At 34.4% G+C, this 26986-nt stretch overlaps 2 protein-coding genes across 5 annotated transcripts; one reads left to right on the top strand and one right to left on the bottom strand.

Annotated features, from left to right (window-relative positions):
• Window positions 1–1313: 1313 nt before the first annotated feature.
• On the bottom strand, window positions 1314–26241 carry LOC106662218 (proteoglycan 4-like). Of its 3 annotated transcripts, XM_024224985.1 has the most exons (9): window positions 26136–26241; window positions 19231–19366; window positions 14104–14278; window positions 5423–5585; window positions 5238–5364; window positions 5027–5177; window positions 4461–4770; window positions 3997–4409; window positions 1314–3911 (listed from the first exon to the last, which is right to left on the bottom strand). In XM_024224985.1, exons 1-9 carry the CDS (start codon window positions 26143–26145, stop codon window positions 1818–1820), a joined length of 3579 nt encoding a protein of 1192 aa, XP_024080753.1. In that variant the 5' UTR covers window positions 26146–26241; the 3' UTR covers window positions 1314–1817. The 3 variants fall into 3 exon arrangements, with proteins under 3 accessions (XP_024080753.1, XP_024080751.1, XP_014241598.1); XM_024224983.1 differs by having other exon boundaries at window positions 3997–4770; XM_014386112.2 differs by lacking the exons at window positions 3997–4409; window positions 4461–4770.
• Window positions 7603–8619, top strand: LOC106662219. 2 transcript variants are annotated; one of them, XM_014386113.2, is made up of 4 exons: window positions 7603–7822; window positions 7884–8056; window positions 8119–8466; window positions 8524–8619. In XM_014386113.2, exons 2-4 carry the CDS (start codon window positions 8007–8009, stop codon window positions 8558–8560), a joined length of 435 nt encoding a protein of 144 aa, XP_014241599.1. In that variant the 5' UTR covers window positions 7603–7822; window positions 7884–8006; the 3' UTR covers window positions 8561–8619. The 2 variants fall into 2 exon arrangements, with proteins under 2 accessions (XP_014241599.1, XP_014241600.1); XM_014386114.2 differs by having other exon boundaries at window positions 7651–7822; window positions 7902–8056.
• Window positions 26242–26986: the final 745 nt, after the last annotated feature.

Here is a 26986-nt window from a genome sequence, read left to right as displayed (position 1 = left end):
GTTCGGCCAAACATAAAACAGCAATATCTCACTGGCATTCTCAACACGACACACAAGAATGGCACTCTTACGCAGAAAACAAACACTTTGAATGAGATGTGTGGTGATTAGTGACCGTTAATTGATAATTATTCAGAAATCGTGAGATGCGGTTTGGTGTGATGTAGGTTTCAGAAAAACATTTTCTTTATCGTGCCAACGTTTCGATCTTTATTGAGATCATCTTCAAGGCTCAAAGTGTTTGTTTCTTGCGTAATTGTGCCATTCTTGTGTGTCGTGTTGAGAGTGTGCAAGAATGGCACAATTACGCAAGAAACAAACACTTTGAGCCTTGAAGATGATCTCAATAAAGATCGAAACGTTGGCACGATAAAGAAAATGTTTTTCTGAAACCTACATCATACCAGACCGCATCTCACAATTTCTGAATAACTTTGAATGAGTAGAAATACTTTGATCAAATATAAAAAATATATTTTTTTGGCAATGTATAAATTCACTTTTTTCCACATCCTACATTTATTTGTTAAATTTAAACAATGTTTGTAAATCCCAGGCCCTGAAGATGATCTCAATAAAGGTCGAAACGTTGGCACGATAAAGAAAATGTTTTTCTGAAACCTACATCATACCAGATCGCATCTCACAATTTCTGAATAACTAAAAATTAGCCTGAAAACACAGAATATGTCAATATGATTGCACGAATTTGCAGGCACCAATTTATTGTCAGTGACAGCTAACTGTATTTTTATGAAAAAGGACTTAATTCTTCCTATTGGTTTTGTTTTTGCTTAATCATAAAATTTGGTCGTCATAAATGTGTAATGTTTAGTGACCATTACTTGATGATTATTTAAAGATCGTGAGATGCAGTCTGGTGTGATGTATATTTTATAATTAGTTATATTTATAATTTAATCAATATTTATAAATCCCAGGCCCTGAAGGTGATTTCAATAAAGATTGAAATGAAACATAAAGAAAATGTTTTTCTAACCTACATCACACCAGACCCCATCTCACGATCTTTAAATTATCATAAACAATTGAATTTATTTCCACGAAATATTATTTGAACTGATAGACTGTCAATTAAATTTTACGCAAAAAGCGTACAGAGTTAAAAGTACTTTATTGATTTTCATATAAAGTGAAAGCTTTGAAAGCTAAAATTGCATTACATAGATTTAATTTTCTTCTTAAACCATAAATCTGTTAAGAAAATAAGGGGAGAAAAAGTTCCCTCGAGGGTTGTCATTGTTTAAAGGGGGGTACTTGGGCTCCGTGTCCTCAGTCAGGAAATACAGAAATGTTTAAATAATCGTTTTTATTTTCTTCTATGTCCATTTCATTCCAACAGATTCAGAGCATACAATTGCTATGTTGTTTTTGTTCAATTAAAACATTATACTGAAATTAATTTGAAACTTACACACAGCCATTATTGATGAGATAGGTTTAAGAAGTTGTTACAACCATAACCAAAAAGAATACTTTTAATAAAAAATTTTAACACTCAAACTGTGAATTTTTCTTTATATTTGTTGGAACTACAAATTTATGTATTTAAGAGAAATTATGGTAAACTATTCATTACACTCAATGAGTAATTTTTGATTGTTACAAGAATATACATACATTTTGTATAAGACTAGAATTCTTTTGTTACACTTTTCACAACTAGTTTTTTGTTAACGCTATTCAATATTCCTTGCGAAAATTTTGTCATTTGATTATTATACAGTAGATCGCACACAAAGTCATGATTTATAAAATAAAAGCACAAATCACAGCAAGTTATAAAGACATTTTCACTATTTCTTGTTTTTTCCTTGTTTGCCATTTCCTCCTTTCTGATTTCCTTTTCTTTTTGGAGGCACTGGGGCCTCTACAGGTGTAGCCGCACTAGCTACTGGTTTCTGTGGTTCAGATTGGTTGGATGGTAATTTCACTTCTTCTGGAAAAGGACTTCCTGGTGTTGCAGGTGTGACTGTAGGTGTGCCAGGTACAGTGTTTTTTTCAGAGGCAGCTGTTGGCTCTGTGGTTTTTTCACTACCTTTGGGTTCTTCATTAGGTTTATCTTTAGATGGCTCAGAAGCAACCAATTTGACAGATTCATTTGATACTGTTTGTTTAGGAGTTTCTTGCACTGGCACATTTGTATTAGGCTTTTGAGCTTCAGTCTTTTGGGTGTCAGTTGGCTTAGGAAGCTCTTCAGTCTTTGGTGCTTCTGGTTTTACCACTTCAGTTGATTTATTGGATTCAGTCTTTGGAAGTTCCTTTGATAAACATTTTGAAGCATCTTTGGTAGGTTCTGTTGGTGTGGGTTCCGATTTGGATGTAACTGGAGATTCAGTTTTTGTTGTCGCTGGAGCAGAAGGAACTTCAGTTTTGGGAGAACCAGGCACTGCTGGAGCCTCAGTCTTTGGAGTACTTGGTGCAAGAGGAACCTCAGCTTTTGGAGTACCTGGTGATGCTGGGGCCTCAGTCTTTGGAGTGCCTGGTGCCATAGGAGCATCAGTTAGTGTGCCTTGGGGTGTGGCAGCCTCCATCTTTGGACCACCTAGTCCTACAGGAGTATCTGATTTTGGAGTACTTGGTACAGCTGGTGCTTCAGCTTTTGGAGCACTTGGTGTTGCAGGTGCCTCAGTTTTTGGAGTTCCTGGTGCTGGAGGCGCCTCAGTCTTTGGTGGACCTGCTAATACAGGTGCCTCTGTTTTTGGAGTACCCGGAGCTTCTGGAACTTCAGTTTTGGGAGTGCCTGGTGCTATCGGCACCTCAACCTTTGGTGTTCCTTGTGTTACTGGACCTTCTGTTTTCAGTGAGCTAGGTGCAGCAGGAGCCACAGTACTTGGTGAACCCGGTGCCACTGGGGCATCGCTTTTTGGAAGACTTGGAGCTGCTAGAACATCAGATTTTGGAGTGCCTGGTGCTACTGGAGTTTCAGTTTTAGGAGAACCAGGTAAAACAGGGGCATCAGCTTTTGGGGTTTCTTGTAATGCAGGAGCCTCTGTTTTGGGTGTACTCGGTGCTGCTGGAACCTCTGTTTTTGGTGATCCTAGTACTAGAGGAGCCTCAGTTTGTTGAGTGCCAGGTGATGCTGGGACTTCAGTTTTTGGTAAACCAGGTGCCACCGGGGCCTCAGTTTTTGAGGAACCTAGTGCTGCAGGTGCTTCAGTTTTTGGAGTATCTGGTTCTACTGGGGTCTCAGTTTTTGGTACGCCTGGTGTTGCAGGGACTTCAGCTTTCGGCATAGCTGGAGCTGCAGGGGCCTCAGTTTTCGGAGTACTTGGTACTGCAGAGCCCTCAGCTTTCGGCATAGTTGGAGCTGCAGGAGCCTCAGTTTTTGGAGTGCCTGGTGCTGCAGAGACATCAGCTTTCGGCACAGCTGGAGCTGCAGGTACCTCAGTTTTTGGGGAACCTGGTGCTGCAGGAGCTTCAGTTTTTGGGGTGCCCGGTGCTGCAGGAGCTTCAGTTTTTGGAGTGCCCGGTGCTGCAGGAGTTTCAGTTTTTGTCACAGCTAGTGTTGGAGAGGCCTCATCTTTTAACGCAACAGTTGAAGTTAGTGCGTCAGCAGCTTTTGCATTTGGAACAACTGCATCACTTTTTGGAGATTCAGATAGGAGAGGAACAGCATTTGATTTCAGTGGTTCAAGTGCCGGTGCTAATGGTACATTTGATGTTACAGTTTTAGCAACTTCTTCCTTTGTTGTTTGCTTTAGTAAGTCAGTTTTAGAAGTATCAACAGGAGCTGATGGTAATCCAACAGTTTGACTTATTTTCTTCCATATGTTTTCAAAGGAATCTTTTCCCATATAATCGATGTTACCCTGTTCCCAATTTTGTTTCCTCCACTGTTCTTCAACCTCCGCACGCTGTCCTCCTCCCAAGGCTCCTGCAAGTCCGTTCTAAACAAATAAACACAATGACAAAATAAGAAATGGCTTATTATAAAGTGGGTAGTAAACAATTTATTATTAACGAATAACCTACCTCACCAGAAATTTCTGGATATTCAAGTTCAGACTCCTCTAGTAAATTATTACTTTCAACAAAGGGATGAGAACAATCAGTACACAGGGTAGCAGTAGGAATTATACTATCATTTATTAGCATTTTGTTAATAAAAGTTTCATTCATATTGTTTGTTGACTTAATGATGGGAGTTGTGGAGTGGTTTGTTTTGTCAAAATATATTTCAGTATTAATGAGTTTGCCATTTTTTGTTTCATTCCTTTTCTTTGTTTGTCCGTTTGGAGTAAATGTGTCATTTTTTATTTCATTTCCTTTCTTTGTTTGCCCATTTGGAGTAAATGTGTCATTTTTTGTTTCATTCCCTTTCTTTGTTTGTCCATTTGGAGTAAATGTGTCATTTTTTGTTTCATTCCCTTTCTTTGTTTGTCCATTTGGAGTAAATGTGTCATTTTTTGTTTCATTCCCTTTCTTTGTTTGTCCATATGGAGTAAATCTGTTTTCAAAAGTATTGTTATTTCTGTTATGAGTGGGTGTGAAATGAAGTTGTTCTTCCTGATTTGTATTAGAACTATTTAATGCGATTTGGTCTTGAGTCGTATTGTTTATTGGGAAATTTTCTGTGTCAGTAAATACTTCTTGGTCAGAACTTATTTCTTGGTTCGGTTGGTTTTGAAATTGTTCCCAGGGGTCAATGAACATATACCTTTCTTGGTAAGGTTCAGGAGGAGGAGGAGGTGGTGTGCAGTTTTGAGAAGCTTTTTGTCCATCTCCATAAACAGTGCAATTAATAATCTGTATAAAAATCAATGCTTGTTATCAACACAAAATCAAAGAAGTATGAAAACTGTTAAATTAGAAGATTAATTATATAAGAGATTTTATAAAAAGCAAACATTTCATTATTGGCTATGAAAAAGCAAAATTTTATTTTTAGGCATAACAAAAGAAAGTGTTTAAATACATATGAACTTATAATATGAAGCTAGCAGTAGCAACACAAATCAAAACACAACATAAACACAAATTTAGTAATGTAATAATGAATTACCATTTTATTAGAAAGTTGTTTATTCACACTTCCATTAAAGATGTTCCACCACAATTCTAAGTAACTTGACATTGATGAGCTGGTTGGTTCACTTTGAAGCCATGGTTTATTAACACCAATAAAGTGTAATATTTTGACTTTGTTTTCAAAGCTAAATAAAAAATAAAGTTTGTAGAATTATTTTTCATTTAAAGTTTATATTGAAACTAACAATTTAAATGCTGGGAGGTAAGAATAAGATGCTGTGCAGACCATGTTGTATGTGAAAGGTAAGTGCTTTTGAATATCCTTCGTTGCCCAATCTCCAAAAAATTCATTTAGAAGGCCCTGGTCACCACCTGCAATCCACAAAAAATAAATTCTCAACTAGAAATTCATTCACAACAGATGCCTTACCATCAAAGCTTCCTTTTGTTACTGCAAAATCGACGAGGGCTTTGAAAGTGTCATTATTCGGTTTAAAGACAAACACACCGGAATTGAAGCAGTCAGGCCAACCGGCATCTGGTGCAGCAGATAGCTCATCCCTTTCAAATAACTCATCAGCATTCTGTACTACCTGTAAACAAAATCGCAATGTTAAAAAATAAAATATATAAAGAACAAAATGAATAAATAATTTATTTGGTTAAGTCCATTTATTTTGAAATGATTCTTATCGATTGATTGATTAATTATATACATATGTATATAATTAATGATGCAGATACATACACATATGTGCAGAATCAAACCTATGACATCTGGCTACAAGCCGTGAGAATCCCGTGAGAATCTCCCAATCCAGTGTTTTAGTGATCTGTCGTCTTATCTGTACCACTGGTGAAGTTAGAGGGTTATAGAAGAAAATTCAGAATTTCGTTAGATTTCTAACGTTTAATAGGCATTTGTACTAAACTTTTTAATTCGGAGTATAAAACTAATCAATTTATAATGCAATTTCAGTTTTATTATTACAATATGGATTTTTTGATCGTTATCAATCATCTTGGTCTGCCTATCCTCAATGGGTTGGTCTATCAGACTTGTTTCGACATTTCAGCATCTCCAGGGTATGATTCTGTGAAGTGAAGTTTCCTCTCTGCATCGGACACACCGAAGATGCCAAAACGTGTTCCAGCGAGGATAGGCAGACCAAAATGATCGGTAATGGACAAATTACAGGTTCATCACTCCACAGATGACAGGAGAGAATCTCACGATTATTTTATGTTTTTTATTTTACTTTTCAGTTTTTGTTTTTTGTTTTTTTACTTATAGAGGTTTAGACTTACATTTTCTTAGAGATTTAGACTTAAATCATTGAAGTATTAACTTAAAATAATGATTATAAAAATAAATCTAAAACAATAAGTATATTTATTTCCCATCATAGTTGGTGATTATTTGTTCAGACTATTTCTAATCTGCATCATATATTTCAATAACTTATTAAAAGATTTTATTAAAGATTACCTACGCTGTTTTTAATTATATTCTGTTTTTATTGTAATTGCCAAAATTTAATGCATATCTCATGTATAATAATTATAATTTACAATAATTATAAAATAACAATAATATTTTTAAAAATTAAGAAAATCTCAAAAGATGCTGAATTGTTGTTATAAGTTCATAATAATTCAGTTGAGTTTAAAACAAATAGAATATTAAGGGTTTTAATTAAGTTATATTTTTCAGCGACACTTTAAATAGCAAAAATGTAGCAATAAGAAAGAGAAGAAAGAACATAGCTCAAAAAAAAAAAAAAAAATTCATAATGAAATACTAAAAAAATTCATTACATAATAGTTTTCAAACTTTATCTTTATCAATCCAGTTTTAATTTTTTTTTTTGGTATTTATTTAGACAGTTTATTTAAATTTAAGACATTTGTCATTAAAAATATGTTTTTATATGTATATTATATAGCCTTGACTAATCTCAATCAGGAATTTTCTCATTTATCTTTTTGAAATGGTTAAAAAAAAAATTTTTACATTAAATTATTTTATAATTGTATCTCATTTCATTTTAATTTGCACACTTGTCAAGAGAAAGCGAGAATAACTCCCAATCGTCAAGAAACTTGACCTTTGGTCTACCTGTGCTCGCGATTTGTCTGTCTACACCCATTTAATCTGGTTTGGGATGTTATTGACTAAAATTGATTTTTGTTAAAACGTGTAGAGAGGTGTATTTATTTAAAAAATCGATGAATGACCAAGCCAAAAGCTTGGCGACTGTATAATACAGTGTATGATTCATTGAAGGACCACATACCCAATAAAATCCCAAACCAGATTATAATCAAAGTTGGTGGATAACTGAACAATCTCGTATACCCATTTAGAATCAACGCTATTGTAGTTTTATTTATTTATTTATTTTAACTAAAATAGTGAGTATTCAGCCTTATACAATCAGCTAAATAACAGTAAAAATAAATATTTATAGAAAGAGCAAACTTTGTGGAAAAGTTTTTTTTCTCCCCCTTATGATAATTCAATTTAGATCAGCTTCTTAACTTCGCCTTAATTTGTCCTGTGTGTACGACCTATTTTGTCCGTTATAATATTGTAGTTAGGATAAACTAATTATGATGCATTTGTCCTGGTTTTTTACTTAACACATGTTTTTAAATTTGTTTTACTTTTCTTTTTGTTGCCTAACACATTATTAGTTTTTAAGTAAATTCACACACTTTACAGCAAAATTAAATAAAATAAAGATTGAAAAAGAACAACAACTAAAAGTTAAGAAAGTCCGTGTTGTGCGCGGTGATCATCGGCTAAGCTTAAGATTTTCACCAAATGGTAAGTCTAATTGCATATATCTGGTATTAATTTTAAGATGTTAATCAGAATTAATTTGTAGCATTTTTAATATAATTAGCCAGTACAGGAGGAATTTGGCACAACTAACAGACCTTAGCCAGCCAGTAAGGGAGGTATTCAGTGTTAATAGTTTAAAACTGGACAATAAACTGTGGCGACTATAATGCAAAAACTGTTCGTAAAGAAGTTATTCCAAATAAAAGAGGAGAAAATGTAAATATTTAATTATATTAAATATAAAAAATTTCATGATGATTTCAAATTAAAATTTGCAGAATTTTCAAAATGAAGATGTCAAACGCTAACATTAAAAGCGCCATCGAAAGAAGCAACAGTTTAAGGTCGTTCTTCATAAATAAAACGAGTGTAGGCAACGTTTTTAAAATTAACAAAGAGCCACCAGTAATTTATGACAAGATCGGAGAGATAGATCTAAAATCAATCAGAGACGAGTGCACAGGAGCCAGGCTCATGATCGGAAGTGCATATAGCAAAAATACACGAGAACGGCATATACAGAGGTATCACCACTTTAAAAATCTAGCCAGTGCTATATGCGACGCGGCGTTGAGAATCGGCGGGCCGGCGTTCCTTTGCTTCTTAATCATAACGGCAAATTCGAGGTAATATTTGAGCATCATCGTAGAAACATAATCATCATGTGTTGAATTGATTTTTAGGAACCCCGCACTGAGAGCTTGGCAAAAACAGTTCTGACAAACGTCGGTATCACCTTTTTGCGGTTTATTTACTAAATAGAAAAGAAATTCTTATTAGATTGTTAATTTTAGAGTAGTTAAGATATAATTTTTTCCCTTAGCTAACAGTCAACATTTCTTTGTCATTTGCTGAATAGCGTGCGCCATTTTCTTAAGTTCTGCACCATTCAATGAATAAAATTATCATACGGACTTTTTGAATAAGCTAATGTTAATATAAACATCATGTGTTTACCCATTTTCTTTGATGTCACATGACTTATTTTTTACTTTCGGTGTTTAAAACATGTTCGGAAAATGCTAGTAAACTTGTTTTATAAAGATCGCTTCCTCGAGAGAAAGAAGACACTAGGATCGACATTAACCAACTGGAACTTTGATACAAAAATGACGGACTGGTTTTGTTTGATGTTCTAAGGGCAAAAAAATTAAAAGCGCACATTTTTGTTTGATTTGCTTTTAAAATGCAAATATTTAGTAGAATTTTGAAGACATTGCATTATAATTGCACCTGACAAGTGACCAAAAGATAAACCATCTTGAAGCCAAAATTCTATTAACTTCATATGACTTGACTTCATTGTAGAAATTATTTGTTAGCATTTGAATTTTCTAAACCCTCAATTAGGCCGATAGGCGAAAACGTCCAAATACACCTCACAACGCCAAAAAGTGTAGTTCCATTAAAAGTTAAGGGGCGGTGAAGCCTTGTTGGCTAGTTAGCTAGTTGTTGACATAGAAACACTAAAGATGGCTAAATGCCGAATTGGTCCGACAAACATCGAGAACAAGATCAGGGTGATCGGGGACGATCAAACACAAAAGAAATTTGGGCGTCGGCCATCTCTATACTTGGGCGACACATTCCGAATTTTTTCTTTGACTTCCTTCAACGAGATTTGCCAAGACTGTATTGCCGAGTAAAAATTTTTTTACCCAAATAATATGAAAAGCCAGAAGAACCTGTTTGTAAAAGCGCACTTCATCCTAAATTCCAAGGTGTTTGCTATAATTTCTTCGGTAATAAACTGTAAATATAAATGAAGATAAGCGTATGACGATTAAACGACGTCTTTCAGTCATTGTCATTTTAAAACATTAAATAATGTGTAACAAGTCGTGGCGAGGCAAACAAAAAGAAAACTGTTTGACTACATTCCACATCATCAAATACTTAAAAATATTTCTGTGGTCAGGATAGTCGGAAGATGCTTTTCATCGGGATATCTGGGCTTACTATTTCTCCTGTTTGCCTTTATCCGAATTCATTACAAAACTAAGAAGTACAAAAATAAAGCAATACTTACTGGATTCCGGTTTAAAAGATCTCAATGAAATCAAACAATTGAATAACGATATATTTATAAATTGATTTTTTCAAAAAAAAATATTTTCAAATCAAATTATTTCCTACCCACTCCTTACTACCTAATCATAAATTCTTATCTAATAGATCGTTCTTTTAAAAAGAACAGTGCGGCAATGAGAGACAAGACCGAACCAAGCCGACGTCCCACAAGGGAGCTTTCTTGGTCCCATTATATTTGCTATTTACACTCTAATACAGCCCTACACCAATTAACTTACAAACTACGCGGATATTACCAAAATTCTTTTTCCTGGATACACATAAATATTTATTTAAAAAATAACGAAGTCCTTTAGCAATGAAATCAAACAATTGAATAACGATATATTTATAAATTGATTTTTACAAAAAAAATATTTTCAAATCAAATTATTTCCTACCTACTCCTTCCTACCTAATCATAAATTCTTATCTAATAGATCGTTTTTTTAAAAAGAACGGTGCGGCAATGAGAGACAAGACCGAACCAAGCCGACGTCCCACAAGGGAGCTTTCTTGGTCCCATCATATTTGCTATTTACACTCGAATACAGCCCTACACCAATTAACTTACAAACTACGCGGATATTACCAAAATTCTTTTTCTTGGATACACATAAATATTTATTTAAAAAATAACGAAGTCCTTTAGCAATATTGATTTTTACAAAAAAATATTTTCAAATCAAATTATTTCCTACCCACTCCTTACTACCTAATCATAAATTCTTATCTAATAGATCGTTTTTTTTAAAAGAACGATGCGGCAATGAGAGACAAGACCGAACCAAGCCGACGTCCCACAAGGGAGCTTTCTTGGTTCCATCATATTTGCTATTTACACTCTAATACAGCCCTACACTAATTAACTTACAAACTACGCGGATATTACCAAATTTCTTTTTCCTGGATACACATAAATATTTATTTAAAAAATAACGAAGTTCTTTAGCAATGAAATCAAACAATTGAATAACGATATATTTATAAATTGATTTTTACAAAAAAAAATATTTTCAAATCAAATTATTTCCTACCCACTCCTTGATAAAGAAAATGTTTTTCTAAAACCTACGTCACACCAGACCGCACCTCACGATCTCCAAATAATCATTGGCTAACGGTCACTAAACACCACTACACTAAAAAAAACATTCGCTAATAATACATATTTAAAACGCTACATAACACAAGAAGAAACTGACAAACACAATAAATGACCTACATAAATATTGAAGACAATACTGACATGCCCAATTAACTTTTTACAAACGTACAAAAGATATCACAACAGGCTGATAAAATAGCACAGGCCAATCACTGAAGATGACGAAAATAAACGAGGAAATGAACATGACGAATGATGGAATATTTTGGAATATTATCATGAGTACAGGAGAGTTATGATATTCGAACTAATAGTCCCAATTAATACCCTGTTCAGATTGGCTTAAATTCTGGTAAATAATCAGAAAGACTGCAAAGATAGGGCCATCCAACTATAGGTCCATCCCACACTTTTCCAGCAAAATTAGTTCCTACCCACTCCTTACTACCTAATCCTAAAATCGTTCTAACAGATGGTTGCTTATATACGTATGGTGTGGTAATGAGATTTGAGCCAGATCCTATCCAAGCGGTCATCCTACAAGTACCGATATTTCAAACTAATGGTCCCAATTTGTCCCCTGTTCGGATTACCGTAACTTTGGGTTTAGCAACCTGATTCAGTGCAGAAATACGCAGTAAAACTAGTCTCGTTCATTGACGAATTGATGTACAGACATATCGGAACAGAGGATATGTGTACTTTGGAAAAGAGTCTGGAAGGTTAGGAAAAGTTGTGCAAAGTTGTGTAGCTAAGTCGGAAGCTTTTCGGCGGGCTCCATGTTTAGTTTTTATTAATAATTCTATTTACAACTCAACATTGAAGAAGAAGAAGAACGCGTTTAAGAGCAAAACGTTCGGAAAGAACCTAACTACAGATTCATAACCTCCCAGACCTCATAATTTAAGGATTAAAGTGCAGCGAAATCGGCAGGAGAGTTTGAAATGGGCTAGGCCATAATGATCGACCATTAATACCCTTTCAATTTAACTGAAAAACGCTGAAAACTATATTTTGCAAACGGACACATTTCCTCTCCGCAGACCGATACTTCGGATTAGCAGGAAGGACTTCTCTGTAACTGCTGGACCTGTGGATACTGTTATCGCCTTCCACGCCGCAGCCTATGACCTTCCAGCAGTTCTGTACATAAGCGGGGGATCAACTCGTTGACGAGGCCTTAACTCTCACTATTGAAGCTAGCCGTCAGCAACAAGGGAATTGGCAGCATCGTCTCTCATACTCTCAACAGAGGACGGGCTGCCTATTGCACGAATACTGCTCGCTACCGAGTCGACCCCCGCTGCATCGATAGTCCCCCATAACACCAGTTTTATCAGAGTCACCAAAAATCGCCCGCTCAATAAACATGTATTTTGCCTTAAAAAATTGACAACATTGAACATTTTGTAATTGGCAATACTACCAATATTAAATGAACAATACTCTTAGTTATTTTGTGATATTTTTGCCCATGGTACATTTGGCATGGGCGCTGACTGTTTACTACGCCCAAGGCAAAAATGAAACAGAATGAATAAATTGCGCCTTGACCATTTATTTTTGACCGTTTTCCCTTGAGTAGGCTCCGGCTCGTTGGAAATCTTCCAAGAGACATTCGCACGGAAAAAGCACAAGAAACATTTCTTGACGGGAATTCAGCTTTTTTCCGTCAGTCATACAGTCGATTGTTAGAAGCAGGATGCGATTTGTTTGTATTTTGAATACGTATGGGTTAAACTGTGACGGGCGTAAAAGTACATTCTTGAGTTTTTCAATAGTGTGATCCAATTTGGATGCAAGCCATTACACAGTAAGACTGGAAATTGTCCATTACATGTAAAAAATTTAAACTAACACTATAATTCCAATTTCTATCTCTTCTTGACAGACAGCCAACGCTGATACGCAATCTGCTATCGGATTAAGGGCTAGGAGGTTGAGATGATGTAGAGGGTTCTTGAAAGATTGGAGTGAAACTTGAATAATTCTTCTGAGGACTTTGAAGCTTGGATTAATTGGATTAGTGGTACCAAAAACCTCTGTACTTCTAAATAGACTCGAATAAATGTTTTGTACGGTGTCCTTTTTTTTCAAGTCTGATTTTCGATCTAGAAGTCTTCGAAGTTACCCCAGTCTTTTGTTTAGGTCTTGTCTCTTAAGTCTTGTGTGTATATGTTTGTCTTTACCTTTTCGGTAGTTTCTTGCTGTTAATGTACAGACCTGGCCAATCCAGTTTATTTAGCATGAACCTAATTTGAATATATCTTCGTTCAGTTTAATTTTCCATATTTTGCAACCATTCTTCCATGGTCGTTCCTGGATATTAGAGGCGGCTTGAGGGGGATTGCATATAGGAGTTAAATTGCGGAATCGTCCAGGTTGTAAGAATGTTGTTGGGACGTATCGGCAGAACACGGTAGATAGTATGGTACCAAGAATGCTCCCTTGTGGGACGCCGGCTTGGATAGGGCTTGTCTCAAACTCATCGCCGCGCCTTTCTTTTTAAAGCAACACTTTGTTCATTACTATATCAGGTAAAAGAATGGGTAAGAAATGATTTAGTTCGAAAAATAATTGTTTTGTTAAAATTAATTCTCAAAAATATTGTTTCTTATTAAATTGCTTTGTTTCATTATTATGTGATGTTTTGAGCCAAAATCCAGTATGCATTTCTAATTTCTGGAATTACTCCTGGAATTTTCCCATAGAGGTAAATTTAGAAAATATTCCATTAAAGATTGGGAGAAACATCGTTAAATATAAAATGAAATAAATAAACTACGTATGTGCCAAACGTAGCGTCGGATGCTTAAATCTTTTATAGAATTCATTAAGTAATTATTTAGAAAGTTTTGTTTAAAGAAAAATTAAAAATTTGGAGATACCTGATTTACGAACCAAAGCCCTGTTTCAAAAACGAAACGCAAGTTTTGTTAGAGCGACGGTTTTCTTTGGTCGTTAGAAAATGTTAACATCTTGCAACTTATGGAAAACCTTTTTATGAGGAAATAAAAAACAAATAAAAAGATCTGAAATAACGTGAGACCATTAGAAGCAGCACATATGCTGTATCTATCATTACCAGAGTGTCTGCATCAAGAAAGACGCACTTGGAGTACTGGGTGAGGTTCCAGCAGTGAAGTTTGGTGAACGTCACCCCGAGCTCGGGTCGTGCCAAGAGGGCCAAGTTGGCCACATCCTTAGAATCCAGGACATCCACATCCTTCACGGTGTTGAACACCTTTCCCAGTTCTTCCCTGGAAAAAAAATTAATAACTTATTTTATTTTTTTCGCAATTGTACCCAAGAGGCTGCAGAATCTTTATCAGACTTTCTGTAACGGGATCTTCTCCGATAATTCTGTTCTGTTATTAACTAGGTCTCGGTTTAAAGAATAGATCAAGCAGTAGGTTCATCACCAACAGACTTCACAATGTAACACTTTCGGTATATTTTTTTATGTGTGTGATACATTATACTATAAAATCAACCATTAAACTTTGCTAGTAGATTACGTCCATGTTGCAGATACAGAGAAAATACTTTTTGTTTATCATTTCAACTAATGTTTCAACATAAAATAATGTCTTGTAAACAGTTTCAATAAATTTATCTGAACCCTTTATTTTTTGAAGGTTTCCTCCGATTTGGCACTCTTGTCCGAAATCGTTTTTAGAAAAGTGACTAGGCGGAAGGACATTGGCTCCTGTCCTAATATAACTACGACGTTCTGCTTACAATTTGATACTTTGTCTAATTTCCCCCCGGGTCCGTTCGATTAACTTTGACAAGACGGTTTTGAATATTTGATTCTGGTTTTGACTCGTTCGCGATTCACCGAAGAACATCATGAAAATGAAACGTTAAAAAGCTATTCTTAGGACGTGTTTTTGGCCGCATCTCTCTCGTTTAAATCTTTCAAAAGAGGGGAAAACAAAAAAAAAACTGAAGGGTGTAAACATTAGCATTATTTTGTAAATTCTACTAATAATAAACTGTTTATCAGCTATAAATAACAAACAGGATATTATGCTGTCACCGCGGGAAAATGGCTGGCTACTTCGTGAAATCTCTAGGTAACAGGTGACCAAAAGCATGTTAGACTGATGAGTGATGACCAATGGGATTGAAATCCTAAAGGTCTAAGATTGATTTGAGCCGGAAAGAAAATGTAGTGATCCTTGTGAAACGAAGGAATTACATTCTACCTCGGTGCTGCTTCTCAAGACCTTACAGTACTAAAATAAACAATATATAAATTTTCTTTTGTTCTTTAGAAGATTTCAATTGAAAGAATTAACATTTACCTTGTCGTGAAATTTCCCCCCTATAGTCCGCTGAGTGATGACCTTTGGTCATTGCCGATCGTTTTGGTCTGCCTAATGCCTATCCTCGTTTGGTCGATCTGTCAGACACGTTGTGCATTTCGCCATCATCAGTGTGTCTGTGATTCTCTGAAGTCAAGTTTCTTTTATAGACCTCACGACATTACGTGAGCGATTGGTTCTGGGTTCCCAATCTTGCTCGTCACTGTCCCCAAGCGATCTTATATGTTCTTTGTATCTGTTTTTTATTTTTCGTTCTGTCTGTCCAATACATATGGCTTCGTATGTCATTTTTATCAAGGTGCAGGCTTTGTCCTATTATGTGTAACTAGCTGCAGGGTTATAAGAAGGGCGAGGCTAGATTTCGACGAAAATTCGTATGTGTGGCATTAACTATGTGCTGGAGTTGAAACCAAGTCAAATTCAATTGTAATTCTACCTGGAAATTAATTAGTTCGTAGGTTTCAGTTCAAAGTATTTGCCATTGACAGGAGGAAAAAATAAATAAACGGCATGGCGTTACGGTATAAGCAGGGCGAGGCAAGACGCTTTATTTCGACAGAATTTCGGCTGTGTTGAACAATGTGATGAAGTTCAAACCAAGTTTAAATTCAATTATTCTTCTATCTTAAAATTAATTCAGTGCCGTGTTTTCAAAATATATACCAATGAGTGAAAAAAAGGCAAATGACGTAACGTTAGGGTATTAAGCAGGGCGAGGCAAGGAGCTCGATTTGGGCACGCTGTCCCTGTGTCCAATTGGAACAAATCACTCGAGATGAAAATATAAACTTTAGTTACCCTGCCATCAAAACAATTGTGCGTAATTTTCAGTGTTGGTCTTCCAAAATTAAAAACAACGTGACGGCGATATAAGCAGGTCGAGGCGAACTATGTGCTGGAGTTGAAACTAAGTAAAATTCAGTTATAATTCTATTTGGAAATTAATTGTGCGTAATTTTCAGAGTGCCGACTATCCGCAATTGAATTGAAAAAACCCATAGCCAGATGGAGCGATGTTAGGTATTAAGCAGGGCGAGGCAAGACTACATTTTTGTTTTCAAAAATTGCCTATCCCAATGAAAACAAACCGATCCCGGTGAACACAAAGCTCAGTATTAGTTGGTATATAGTGAAGTTTAAAAAAAAATTGTGCTGTTAAACAACGTGGGGCAGGGTTATAAGGAGGAGTAAGCAAAACGCTGACTCCCTTGCTACATACCTTTGTCCAATGCGAACGATGTTCCAAAAGTTGACCAGTTAGAAAAAAGTTTCAGTTATTATAATTTACATATATTTTTTACATTATAATCATAAAAATCACTTCAATTATTACGAAGTTTGTTCGTTACAGATCACTTTCATCTGCGTATTTTCAATGGGTCTGTCAGACGCGTTTCGGCATTTCGTCATCTTCAGTGTGTCTGTGTGATTTCTCGAGTAAGGTCGAATCTCTTTTACACGATCATAAAGGATCTAGTGCGTTTGTCTGCATTACCTTTGTTTATCCTGGTCGGTTTTCGTGAACGTCGGTCCTCTTTATTTTTAATTGGTATTGTGTTTCGAATATTTTTAAGGATGCTGTATGTTTTGGTGGTGATAGTTTAAATTGATTTATAATTGTTATGTAAGGTGTGGTTGAGTTGGTGTAGGTTTTAAAAAATTGTACTGAGATGAAAAATGAGTGTCACGAGTGGGACTCGAACCACCACTTAGCTCATTACTTTGTTTAACTAGGACCAACTGAAAAACATTATTACGGTTAAAGTTAAAAAGTGTCTGCCTATTTACGACCTTACGCATTACCAATATTTTTCAATTAATTAGGGTTTTCAGTTGAGATAAAAAGTCAATGTCACGAGCGGGATTCGAACCCACGACCTTCGGCTAGATACGCCGCTACTCTCCGATAGCTCAAGTGGTAGAGTAGCGGCGCATCTAGCCGAAGGTCGTGGGTACCTTACATAACAATTATAAATCAATTTAAACTTAATCTACAACCACCAAAACATACAGCATCCCTAAAAATATTCGAAACACAATACCAATTAAAAATAAAGAGGACCGAAGTTCACGAAAACCGACCAGGACATTGACTTTTTTATCTCAACTAAAAACCCTAATTAATTGAAAGATATTAATTGGTCAAGCGGACCACGAAAACTAGTAAATTACCAATATTGTTCTTTTGTGCAATCTCCATTATCTAAAGCTCTTCATTAATCTTAAGGCTTTTTATCAGATCCCAAAACCTTGTTAAAGACGCCTGTGTATATCCTTCAGGACTTGGCTTTTCTGATCATTTTTCCTTGTGATACCAGATTAAATTCAACTTCATCCCTAAACGATCCCCTTACGTTTCCAAGGATCCTCTCGAAATTCCACGATGTTTTTTCTGTTTATAACAATTTGAGAAACTCCGCCTTGCCCGGTCTATTTTAAATGCATCTTGGAACAATCAAATGGATATACGGACCAATAAGTTTATTTTTAAATGGCAACCAATAAACAGAATCCGTCCGCATTTCGTACGCTAGCAGCTTTGCAAATTCTGCCTTGAAACGGCCGAAAATAGAAATGTTATAATTAACCCCTGTTAAAATAGTTTATCACAGGCGTTTATTAACTATAAAAAAAGAACAGCTAAACAAGGTTATCTTATGACAACTGTCGCCTATCAGATTTTTTGTTTCATTGAAAACGAATCTTTGCCTTATTTGGTACAGTAAAAGATCTTTAAAATAGAAAATTTACAACGGAAATTGGCTTTTTCCACATAGAAAAAAATGTGCTTGTACCGGCCTTTACCTTTAAACAGTTTTCACCCTACAACTTCATATTCGAAATGTTCCAGTATATAGCTGAATACTATACAAAGTTTTAAAAAAAATTGCAAGAAAGTCTTTTATGCTGTGAGTCTTGAATTAATATGAAATTGAAAAGTATTATTTATAGTTTCACAAATAGCAAACTAATTAAGAAAGTTACAAAAATATGTAATATCAAAAGAGGAACTACATTAGTTGTTTCAAAACGTTCAAACGCTCTTGGTAAAGTGAAACAAGGGAAAAGCAAACCTTCGGCATAAATTATTGTTTATTGTTCATTTGGTTGATTTAAATCTTAAGCAGTTCTATTTATAGTTGGAGAGGTTCATTATCCCTGTTAAGACAGCAAACATTTGCCATTTCAGAACCCGAAGAATCAATAATCGTGTACATGATCAAAGCCATATAGGCCTAAATGCAGAGTCTTCATTAAACTAAGACATCCTAAATGTAATTGTTAAATGCAAACATTGTTTGTAAATTCCAGGCCCTGAAGATGATCTCAATAAAAGATCGAAACGTTGGCAAGATAAAGAAAATGTTTTTCTGAAACCTACATCACACCCGACCGCATCTCACGATATCTGAATAACTATTGATTAACGGTCACTAATCTGTACACATTAAACTAAGATTTAACAAGTATAGTTTTCATCTTTAAAAAAAGAACATTTAAAGCACATAGTGCTTAGAACCAAAATGCAATGAGCAAAAGGCACATGGTTTGATTATAACTTAAGCAGTTCCTAACTATGGATTGTCTGATTTCTAACAACATGCAGTTGTGTAAAACTATGTTTTTAATTAAAAACTAATAAAAATTACCTTTCTTGGAATGTGAACAATAAGAAGGGTCAAATCAGTAATTAATATGGCCTACATATTCTTCCCAGATAAAAATCCATAGACTTTGCCAATCGCGACAACCACATATCACTTTCTGTTTCCTTACATCTGAAGAAAATTTCACTCTCACTCATGACTGATGCCATTTAGCAGACATTTGTACAGGGTTTTGATTTAATTTATACACTGATATAAGGAGATGTTACTTACTTCATAGCAGGGGAAACTCCAGGTGTGACTAGAACAGCCAGTTCGTGTGTGGTATTCACCAGCTTGAGGGAGTTTGCCAGTACTAATGCTCCGATTGCGTACGAATCGTTCGTTGCCAGCGTCACCCATGCTCGTTCTGCAGCAATAAATTGTTATAAAATAAAAATTACTTACAAATTTGATTTAACAAACTAAATTAAACTTAACGATGAACTAGATTATCGACCTGCTGGAAACATGAAGTCTTTTCAGAGGATCTTCGGAAGAGGTCAAACAGAGAAAACTTCCTTACGGTTTTCGCCGAGCTTTCGACAGTTTTATATTGTCATCTTCAGGGCCTGTTTTATTATCAAAAACATAATGTACTTCTGTGCCCAAAACACCATGTTGTTTAATTCCCTATTAAGGTTTAAAGTAAGATATTCAATTTTTGTTGTAATTATTGTTTTTTCATGTTTTAATTGTTTGTTTATATGATAAAACTGTCGAAAGCTCGGCGAAAACGGTAAGGAAGTTTTCTCTGTTTGACCTCTTCCGAAGATCCTCTGAAAAGACTTCATAAATTAAACTTAATCAAACAAAAAAAGAACGTCCTGTCTGTTTAGACCTACTGATGTAGACCTAAAAACGGTCTGGGAAAAAATACTTAGTTGCTCTGACGAGGATTTAAGAAACGCATCGATATTATGAGGACTTTCAAACTTATAAGTGACAAGGTAAGTGCAATGAAATGCATCCACCATTCATAATTCTAGTATTATGTACATAGACATTATCTAGAACATGTTGAGGTGAGAGACAAACTCCCAAAAAATCACAGTCATATAAGTATTAAGCCACCCACGCCTACAATTTACACATGAAATCGAAAACAACAAAAAAATACCATTTTTAGATACACTCGTAATAAAACAACCAGATGGCACATTACTCACAGATTGGTATCAATAACCAAGAAACACAGATAAACAGAACAATAAACAGAAACACAACAGACCTCAACTTTACATCTCACCATCCCCTTCATACAAAATAATAAACACGGCCAAAGGGTTACTTCACAGAAAACATAAAGATATACAAACAGATCCTCCATAACAATCTCTACCCTAAACACATAATTAACAGAATAATCAACAATTACAACTCAACACTAACACTCACATTAAGTCTATCGAAACAAACCAGCATACATTTCCATACCATTTATCCAAGGCCTATCACATAAATTAAACTCATTTCTCTTGTCCGATAACTTCAAAATAGCTTTCAAAAATTATAAAACAATTCAAACACTTTTTTCCAAAATTAAAGATCCCACACCAATAACAAATAAATATGACGTAATCTACAAGATCAACTGTTTAAACTGTCCGGCAACTTACATCGGTCTTACATCCCAATATCTGGACAAGAGAGTAAAGCAACATATATATGATTGCAAAAAACCTAAGCAAAATCCTACAGCACTCGCTACCCACCATCTTGAACACCAACACAATTTCGACTTCAAAAATCCAAAAGTATTACACACAGAACAAAACAAACATAAACGTAATTTCTTAGAAATGGTTTATATCAACAGAGATATATCAAAATATTTTTCACATAGTCTAATTTCCCACAATTTAGCTTTCCTTTTCCTATTTATCCCTTTCTATATAATCCTGAAAGGATAATCTGGCGGAACCATTACCAACACATTTTTTCCCTTCGTCGGCTCTTTTCACCTCAAAGAAGCCAACGCCTTATACAAAAATGTCTTTTCTATACCGACATCCTTCCCCACCCCTTCAAAATCCAATGTATATAAACACAAAATAGCAAAATCTCAACTGGCACTCTCGACACGACACGCAAGAATGGTACAATTACACAGAAGACAAACACTTTGAGTGAGTAGAAATACTTTGATTGAATATATAAAAAAATATATTTTGCATTGTATAAATTCACTTTTACACATCCAAAATGTAATTGTTATATGTAAACAATGTTTGTAAATCCAGGCCCTGAAGATGATCTCAATAAAGATCGAAACGTTGGCACGATAAAGAAAATGTTTTTCTGAAACCTACATCACACCAGACCGCATCTCACGATTCCTAAATAAATATCGATTAAGGGTCACTAATCACCACACACACACGTTAAGGATTATTATGTGCATAAACCTTGAGAGAATTGAGAGAAAAATCTCAAACTAAAACGATCCAAGTTTGCATGAATATCAAAAGTAAATAGAGTGGAATACACCCGCCGTTCAAAAATCTAGTATCTTCTATCAAACTTGATGCAGCGTGTTTTAGAAGAAAAGGGCCTAATGTAATATACATAAATAAAATAAAAAAAGGAGGAGGAGCAAAGGGACCAAATTGCTCTCCCGGAGTCTTGCACATATCCAATTATTTCCAATCTGAGTACATACTGAAAGTGAAAGTGGTACGTCCATATTCACAGATAGCTAAGGGTGAAGGGTTATTATGTGCGAGACTTTAGCTCAACCGAGGTGGTTTTGGAGGCCTGACCTACTTCCATACATGGGGGTACTATGACGTGATGGGATGAGAGGCTTCCAAAGGGCCACACATCAGACCCCAACAGAAAAGTATGTTTAATTGAGAAAAGATAGAAAAATCTCACACGGGACTAACAGAATTGAAGGGTTTTTTTTTCAAACGGAAAGAACGAATCGTTCAGCAGGCAAGAAGTGAGGAATGTCAGAATTATCCATCAAAATACCTAACTTAAACAAATGGGGTAATGCTGAGCGGATTCTTGCCACTCTGCCAAGAAGATGCGAAGACTTCAGACCCTACATGGCTGTGAAACGTTTGCACTGTCATTTTGGAAAGAAGACAAAATTCGTTTTAAGTTTAAGAAAAACTCATTTCAATCTAATTTTTATTTTACTTTAGAAAAAGGTCAACGATTTGCGTTCATTTTTCATTCTAAAAATGAATCTTTTTGAATCAGAAGTTTGGGGTTTAAGACTAATTTAAGTTGCTAAAATGTATGTAAATAGACACAACTGCATCAACGAGCCCGTGACCTTATGTACAACACCCATTGGGTGCTATCCAAAGATTTTCTGGTTTCAAATCGTGTGATGAGAACTGACTTGATAAAATTAGAATCGAACGTAAATGCGGTCAACTCGCTTCGTTTCCTCGAATCAAAGTATCCAAAGCCGGGATTTAAGTTTTTTTTTATCAAGAACTCGAGAATATCAAATGAAATTTATAGTCATGTCACAAGATATTCTAGCAATCTAGCTCATTAGTTGCAATATCGGCCTTCTGAGTAGAGATACCAACTTGCCACCATATTAATGCAGGGAGGGTTTGTATTTTTTTGTCGGGTTCAGTGACATTACTTTGAATGGCCCGATATGAAAAGTCGTTTTATATCTCCACAGGATATTATAATTCTAATTTCCATGTGTCTTATGAAGAATCGTGATTTTGAGCTTAAATTAGCTTAACTTCCTGGTGTGTTCTTAGTTTACCAGCCGACAAACAAGAAAACGCCTTATGTCAAATTATTTATGTCGGCTTAGATCTATAGATAGACTCGTTTGACAGTCTACAAGACCTAGACCTAAAAAGGGAAGAGTGATGCCCGTCACAGGTGTTATCTTGGCTCATGGAATTGTTTTCAATTTGACCCCCCATAACAGCGCTTTATTTGATGATCTATACATCTATACTTACATATGAAATATACAAATTCTCTACCTTCAAGATGATAAAAACAGATACATTGTTCATAATAAATTTATCGGATTGATTACTTTTTCTTCATTTCTCTTTCTTGTCATTCCATGGCCAATTAACACCCGAGTGACAGCTTAACAACTGTGTCCAGAAAAGGGTAGTTGTCTAAATACGACCTGGCAGCCTCTCAGCGGATCTTTTTACACCTTTTCCACAAGCGGTATTTAAAAATCCACGTCTCATGAAAACAGCCCAAGGCTATTTTACACCACCCGAAACACGTTTCTTTTCCCTTATTATAAAAGTTTATGATGTTCCTTTTGTGTTGAAATAGAATCGTTTAACTTTGTCACCGAACCCAACATACACATATGAATTCGGAATATGTCTTCAGCAGAAAGCCTCCAAGAAATTATTCTTTGGTTCTTCAGATTTTTCTCCAAATACATTATATCCTAAGTTGAAGACAGACGCTGAAGACCTTGATCTTGCCCATTAGTTTATAACGTGATTATTATACATAGTTTTCTAAGGATATTGCCAGCCTGTTTTACTACTCATATCATTAATTAAATTATATTTTAACGACATACATTATGCTGCTCTCTCTCTCTCTCTCTCTCTCTCTCTCTCTCTCTCTCTCTCTCTCTCTCTCAAGTAAGATTAAAAAAGTTCACTTGAAAACTCACTAACGAACTGTAAAATCAAAGAAAAGATTATATTATTCTAAAACATACATTAAGGATATACAAATGCATATTATGTACAAACTGATNCGCTCTCTCTCTTTTCTTTTTTCTCAACATCTTTCCCTTATCCTCCCTCTCTCTCTCTCCCTCCTCCCCTCTCTCTCTCTCTCTCTCTCTCTCTCTCTCTCTCTCTCACATACACACACCCTCCTTTGCTGCAGCCTATGGTGACTCAAGGTTACGATGGTCTTCTGGCGAGTTTCTGAGTCAAGAGATCCCATCATGTTTTGTGAAGTTAATTAATTTCATTTTTATTTTATTAAACAATGTAAGAAAATTCATTCACCTATTGAAAATATTTTGTGTTTTGTAATTGAGTTCAATTACTTTGGATTTATTATTCACCTTCATATTGTATTTTTTTTCTTCGAACTATTGTACAGTAAACTATTAATTGGCTTCATGCATGTAATATAATTATTGGAGCATGTATTCAAATAAACTCCCTGGGGTTAGGGTGTCCAAAGGCAATCATGCCACTGTATTTTGTAATGTTAGTAACAAAAAAAAAGAGAAAAAAAAGAGTGCATCTGTTTTATAGCTTTAGTACTTTTAGTGCGACACTTGATAAAAATAGATCAAACATTAAAACAAATTGGGAAAAAATAATTAAAAATAATCCTGTCCTGGCAAGTAAACTTTAAATTAGAACCATTTATCTTGAAACATGTAAGCTTTAGCATTATCCAAAAATAGGTTGGTTGTTTTCTGTATTCTAAAAATAGTCAAGTGTATAATTCCCTAATCACAAAACACTTTAAAAGATTTCAAGTCTATACTTAGACAATAATCACTAAAAATGTTGGTACATGTTCAACAATTTTACAGGATGATTTATGATTATCATCAGGAAAATTCTTATGCTATCATTGTACCAAAAATATTTTAAATATTGTAATATTAATATTTGTTTTAACAATTGACTGGAAAATCTACTTATTGCATCAGAATAAAAATCCAATTTTCTCTGAGTTTTATCAATAATCACTAGTTAGCTTGAAATATTTTCAAAAAATTCTATAACCTTGGGTTCCAGTGATTTTAAAACTCTCAGTGTCAACTGTGATATATCCAGATCTATTTTGGGTCCCCCTAAAAAAAATTTTATTTTATCTGTGGCCTCTCGTGTTACGATATAGCACAATTCCTTCATAGTACTAACAAAAGAAAACCAAAAGATTAAAAATTCTCAGCTAGTCACTCAGTTGGCAACCCTAGCTATGAATCTATTTCTGTAACTGCGATCATCCTGAATACACTTGTGTTGAAATGATTTAAAATTATTTGTGCTAAGTGTGTAAGTGGGATCTTGTATATAGTGCATTGTTTAGTCTGTGCGGTTTCGGTCGGCTGTTATAGAACACAATAAAAAGAAAAAGAAGTGGGGTCATTTTATAAAACTGGTTTAAAGGCATCAAGGTTCTCTCTCCACCAAGACTTACACATCCTTCAATTAAAACAACATTTCATGGATGTTAGAACAGATTTTTAATTGATTGCCATGTCTGGACAATTGTCTATGTTCTAAAAGATATTTATTTAAAAAAAAAAATCATTTAAAAAAATCTCATCTTTTAAAAAGTAGTAAATAAACCTAGTTAGAACAGATTTTTAATTCATGCCATGTCTGGACAAATAATTTGTCTATGTTCTAAAAGATATTTATTTAAATAAAAAAATAATTTAAAAAATCTCAGCTTTTAAAAAGTAGTGAATAAACCTAGTTAGAAGATTTAACACTTTAACACTACGTATGCTGGCAATTAAATTGTAAATTTGCTTTAAAATAGCACAGCCGTACATCTTGAAGACAGGGTGAACAAACATTTAATCAAAAGTAATATACATAAATAAAATTGAATTAGTAATAGAATCGTTTAACTAGATTTGGCGTTCTTCAGAAAAATTAACATCGCCAAAAAATTAATTAATTGTTTGATGTTTAATTGGTAACATTGGAATTTTAATTATCACAATTCACAATTTTATGGAGTTTTTTCCAATCATATATGTTAAAATAAGATCGAGATGACTTTTATTGTTATTAATACATGCTGCAACAAATTTAAGTCACCCCATTATTATTTTTACGACTTTGTGAAAAATACTTAAAATAGTGAACCTCTGAGATAAAAAAATAAGTAAAAACAATTTTTTTTAAATTTTTTCAACTTCAATAATATCCAAAATGTATTGAAACTTACATCAGTGGCTTTTTTATTTTTTAAATAGTGTTTTTTTAACATTTCCTTCCTCAAGGTTTTATAAATAAACAACAAAACCAAAAAATGCTATTAAACAGATAAGATAAAGAGATTCTCATGTATATACATACAAAAAAACATATTAATGATATTATCTGTAACAAGTAGAATGATATAAAAATAAATTGAAAAAACTGAATATAGATAAAATTCAATGTAATTGAATAGAGACTTACTATCAGTCATGTTGTATCTTGTGACTAGAACGTACAGAACCAAAGAGGGCCAGAACAGGACTGAACGGACCTGGTAGTACTATAAATAATAAACAGTTACTACCACACTCTCAACCCCCACTCTCATACCCTTTACAAATTCCAATTGAAACTAATTTGGTTTTTTACTAGAAGTCTATAGTGGATATTAGCTTAATCTAATAGTCAATATTGATTTAAATTGTGAATTGAATTGAATATCTTATATTAAGAAATTGAAAATAATTAGTAATGGATTTTTATTTTTATTTTATTTTATTTATTTATTTTTTAAGATCATTGCGGAGATCACTGGGCAATTTGAAATGGTTGTTATGAATATTTCAGTGTGATTTTATGGCGTTCGTCTACTGAGGATAGGTACAGGTAGAAATCCCCTCATAGGGAAAAAAAAGTGATCTTGTGGGATTCCTTTCTTAAACTAAGTCCTCTTGACAACTTATGGGCATAAATCTCAGAAAGGGCACCAGGAAATGCCTGAATTTAATTTTCTTATACACACTGTTGCTTAATTATAAATTTGTTTATTATATACTCAGAGACAAAAAGAACCGGACACTCATATTTTGTTGTTTATTTCAAATTATACGTATTTTTATCGTTATATTAAATATTATGTTTTTATTTTTATGTAAACCAAATGAAACAAGATCAAAAATTCCTGAGTTTTACTAAAAATTATTTAACTAAGATGGTTTGAAATAAAATTCACTAAAACACAAAAAATAATTAAATAGAAGAAATTTAACTAACAATTTATTACCCACTTTTGCTCATAATAATGTGTTAAGAGCAAATCTAGGCAACAAAAT

This window comes from Cimex lectularius, unplaced genomic scaffold, assembly GCF_000648675.2.
Source record: "Cimex lectularius strain Harlan isolate CLEC.00 unplaced genomic scaffold, Clec_2.1 scaffold19, whole genome shotgun sequence".
NCBI lineage: Eukaryota > Metazoa > Arthropoda > Insecta > Hemiptera > Cimicidae > Cimex > Cimex lectularius.
The sequence above is the reverse complement of the archived record's forward strand: the minus strand, read 5'-3'. Positions and strand labels throughout refer to the sequence as shown.

Excerpts from the sequence above, each read along its gene's own strand:
- LOC106662219 (XM_014386113.2), top strand. The coding sequence starts at position 8,007 with ATGCAAAAACTGTTCGTAAAGAAGTTATTCCAAATAAAAGAGGAGAAA. Across the intron at positions 8,057-8,118 it reads CAAATAAAAGAGGAGAAAAT|AATTTTCAAAATGAAGATGT; the intron begins GTAAATATTTAA and ends TAAAATTTGCAG. Across the intron at positions 8,467-8,523 it reads ATCATAACGGCAAATTCGAG|GAACCCCGCACTGAGAGCTT; the intron begins GTAATATTTGAG and ends ATTGATTTTTAG.
- LOC106662218 (XM_024224983.1), bottom strand. Across the intron at positions 14,279-19,230 it reads GGAGTTTCCCCTGCTATGAA|GGAAGAACTGGGAAAGGTGT; the intron begins GTAAGTAACATC and ends TTTTTTTTCCAG. Across the intron at positions 5,365-5,422 it reads AACAAAAGGAAGCTTTGATG|GTGGTGACCAGGGCCTTCTA; the intron begins GTAAGGCATCTG and ends TGTGGATTGCAG.